General features: G+C 38.5%; 1 protein-coding gene across 1 annotated transcript in view; it reads right to left on the bottom strand.

The window, feature by feature from the left end:
• The window catches only part of MIB1 (mindbomb E3 ubiquitin protein ligase 1), a 150426-nt gene that overhangs the window by 101809 nt on the left and 44821 nt on the right, over positions 1-3796 (bottom strand). The window contains exon 4 of the mRNA XM_012652088.1: positions 2341-2445. Within this exon, the coding sequence (XP_012507542.1) occupies positions 2341-2445 (105 nt within the window). The remainder of the gene's footprint in view (positions 1-2340; positions 2446-3796) is intronic.

Raw genomic sequence — 3796 nt, 5'->3', positions numbered from 1 at the left:
TATAAAAATTAGCCGGGCATGGTGGTGCATGCCTGTAGTCCCAGCTACTTGGGAGGCTGAGGCAGAAGGATCACTTGAGCCCAGGAGTCTGAGGTTGCTGTGAGCTAGGCTGACGCCACGGCACTCTAACCCAGGCAACAGAGCAAGACTCTGTCTCCAAAAAAAAAAAGAAAACAAAACAAATTATAAAGAACTTTGAATGGGGAGGTAGTTGTGGTAAAATAAAAACTACAGAAAATGTGGACTTAGAACAACCTTGGGTGTTACTGTCAAAACTCAGAAGTGGAGTTACTTAAGTAATTAAGTGCCTAATATGGCTAGGCACAGTGGCTCTCACCTATAATCCTAGCACTTTGGAAGGCCAAGCGGCGAGGATAGTTTAAGGCCAGGAGTACGAGACAAGTCTGAGTAAAATAGCGAGACCCTCATCTCTACAAAAAATAAAAAAAAACTAGCCAGGTGTAGTGATGAGTGCCTGTAGTCCAAGCTACTTAGGAGGCTGAGGTGGGAGGATCACTTGAGCCCGGTAGTTTGAGGTTGCAGTGAGCTATGATGACACCACTGCACTCTAGCCAGGGCAACAGAGCAAGATGCTATCTCGAAAAAAAAAGTGCCTAACAGTATGTGGCATACATAGTAGGTGATCAGTATTTCTTACTCTTTATTGAGAAAAGGAGCTCCTTTTTGCACATGCATGCATGCACTCATACACACACGTGCACACAGAACCCAACTCTTACAAGCCTCTTTTGTTATCACTCAATCCTGGCCAAAGAGACACAGGGGTCGAACTGCTTTAAAGTAATACTTTAACCCAGAATCTATCCTAAGAAAATATACCCATAATGTGCAAAGACATATGAACAAGGATGCTTACTGACACACTGCTTACAGCAGTGGTGGAGGGAACAAAACCCAATCCAGATATCTATCCATCAACAAAAATCTCGTTAAATAAATAATGGTATAACCATAGAAAGGAGTACTACTCAGCCATCAATCTATATATGCTACTCACTAAATACAGCACATAGCCTTCACTTGAAAGAATAATCACTCAGAATCCTACAAAAATTCAAGTTAAAAACAAGTAGAGCCACGAAGACAATAATAAAAAACTGATAACTGATGTTATATATAATGATAATAGTTGGCACATAATGTATTTGTTTAAACTCACATGGCTGGCTTTTATATATAAATGGAATAAATTAAGGGAATAGTGGGATATTTTCTCCCTTTCTAATGAGGCATACAAGATAGTTGGAAAAAAATGAAATTGAAACAACTCTTCGAATGGGGAATGTATTAAAGATGGAAAGGATATGAAAAGCATTAATATTTTGGCATTCATTATACTCTATAAATATCAAGATCAACGTCTGAATAAGTCCATAAAACACAGAAACATAGGGCAATCCACTGAATAACCCTCCACTATTCTTCTAAACACTTAAGTAACTTGAGGTGTCTCTAGGTCAATCATTTTCAATTATCGACACTACATTTTAAAACTTACAGGGGAAAAAAAATCTCCTTAAAAATAATTTAAATACCTATTATAATTTATACTTTTATCAGCTACTGGAACACAGAATACAAATATACCATAAAACCTCGTTATAATACCTTCAGGTCCATGCCAAGGAATGGTCTTACAGATGACTTTAAACTTTTTTGATAGATTTTAGTAAATAAATTCCCCAGACTTACATTGATAATGGATCAGCTCTACTCTACACAATGAATATATAGTAAGGTGCCCAAACATTAACTGAGGGCAAAATCATACTGACTATTAAATAATTTAGACAAACATAGTAAAAATGTAAAGGTCTCACAAGTTTATTAAATTCGCACTTTACAGATTTCCTTCCTGTTGCATATTCATAACTGAGATGGCTGTATTATTTTTTTTTTTTTAGACAGAGTCTCACTCTGTTGCCCAGGCTAGAGTGCCATGGCGTCAGCCCAGCTCACAGCAACCTCAAACTCCCGGGCTCAGGCGATCCTCCTGCCTCAGCCTCCCGAGTAGCTGGGACTACAGGCATGCGCCACCATGCCCGGCTAATTTTTTCTATATATTTTTAGTTGTCCAATTAATTTCTTTCTATTTTTAGTAGAGACGGGGTCTCGCTCTTGCTCAGGCTGGTCTCGAACTCCTGAGCTCAAACAATCCACCCGCCTCGGCCTCCCAGAGAGCTAGGATTACAGGCGTGAGCCACCGCGCCCAGCCTGCTATATTCTGACAAAAGGAAACAGCACAAGGTAAAAAAATAAAAGAGCACAAGGGCTATTCACCCATCCAACATTTCATCTGTGTGGTTCTTCACTACTTACCATGCCCTCGAAGCCAACTCTGTAAAGGTTCTTAGCACCATTATCCCAGAGAACATAGGCTGCACTGTGTGGGCTTGATGCACTCCAATCCTGGATTTCTGTTACCTAACAGAAGTTTTCAAAAGAGAAGGAAAGCTCTTTTAATTAATTATTACTTTCATATCTTAAAAATCATTTCACCTATCAACCTGTGTCACAGGATCATGAAAAATACTTATTTGCCAAATATATGTCGCTTCTAACATATAATTAAATTATCATTAGAATCATATTTTCCCAGAATTATAAGGTACTTTCCAAAACTATTGTAGAAACTTTAAACTTGGAGGTTATGGGATTATACTAATAAAATATCAGAAAATAAATAATTTGATACAAAATTTAAAATCTTTGTATTCTTAAAGGGTTTAAGAAGAGCATATTTTTTTAGACCATTACTCAATGTAAAATTTTAAATCTTTGACCAAATATCCAAAATGATTCAAGAGAAAACTACTTTCTAGTCACCTAAAAATTGAGAAGCACAATACTCTTGAAGAGCCTTGGTGGCAATGCTCAAAGAGGACATGAGTTGCTTTTGTTCCTCCAGCAGGTCCCACATTTGTTCCCAAATAAGCAGGCCACCTAAGCTAAAACAGCATGCATACAATGGAAACCCAGCACAATCTCTAGGCCCAATATCCAATTAGACTTATTCTTAAATTCATTGGATTAAAAAAAAAAGGACTGGGACTGCTATTGCTTAAGGGCCTAGAATTAAGTGTGGGATGAGTATTCCTTATCCAAAATGCCCAGGACCAGAGTCTGCGATTTGGGACGTTTGCAGAAGCTGGAATATTTGCATTATACTTAAAGCATCCTAAATCAAAAAATCTGAAATCTAAAAGACTTCACTAAGCATTTCCTTTGAGCATGAGGTCAGTGCTCAAAAGTTTCAGATTCTGGAGCACTTCAGATTTCAGATTTTCTGATTTGAGATGTTCAACCTGTACACAAAAATGACAAAACAGTGAGCATTAAACTGACATTCTCAAGTAAACCAGTCTATTGCTAAGAGTGGGAAACTACACACATGCAATTCAGATTACTCTTCTCTATCTTGACACTTTAAATCAGCTACCCTTCATCATGACTTAGAATGACAGGCTGATGTTAAGTATAATTTTTAAGGCACAGACTTAAAAACATACTATTACATTAAATAAAATATAAAATGAGGCTAGCATTGTGACTCATTCCTGTAATACCAGCACTTTGGGAGGCCGAGGCAGAAAGATCACTTAAGCTCAAGAGTTTGACACCGGCCTGGGCAACACGGCAAGACCCCATCTCTATAAAAAATTTTAAAATTAGCTGGGTGTAGACCGGGCGCGGTGGCTCACGCCTGTAATCCTAGCACTCTGGGAGGCCGAGGCGGGCGGATTGTTTGAGCTCAGGAGTTCGAAACCAGCCTGAG

This window comes from Propithecus coquereli, unplaced genomic scaffold (assembly GCF_000956105.1).
Source record: "Propithecus coquereli isolate 6110/MARCELLA unplaced genomic scaffold, Pcoq_1.0 Scaffold38, whole genome shotgun sequence".
NCBI classification, from domain to species: Eukaryota; Metazoa; Chordata; class Mammalia; order Primates; family Indriidae; genus Propithecus; species Propithecus coquereli.
This window is presented reverse-complemented; position numbering and strand designations above follow the sequence as displayed.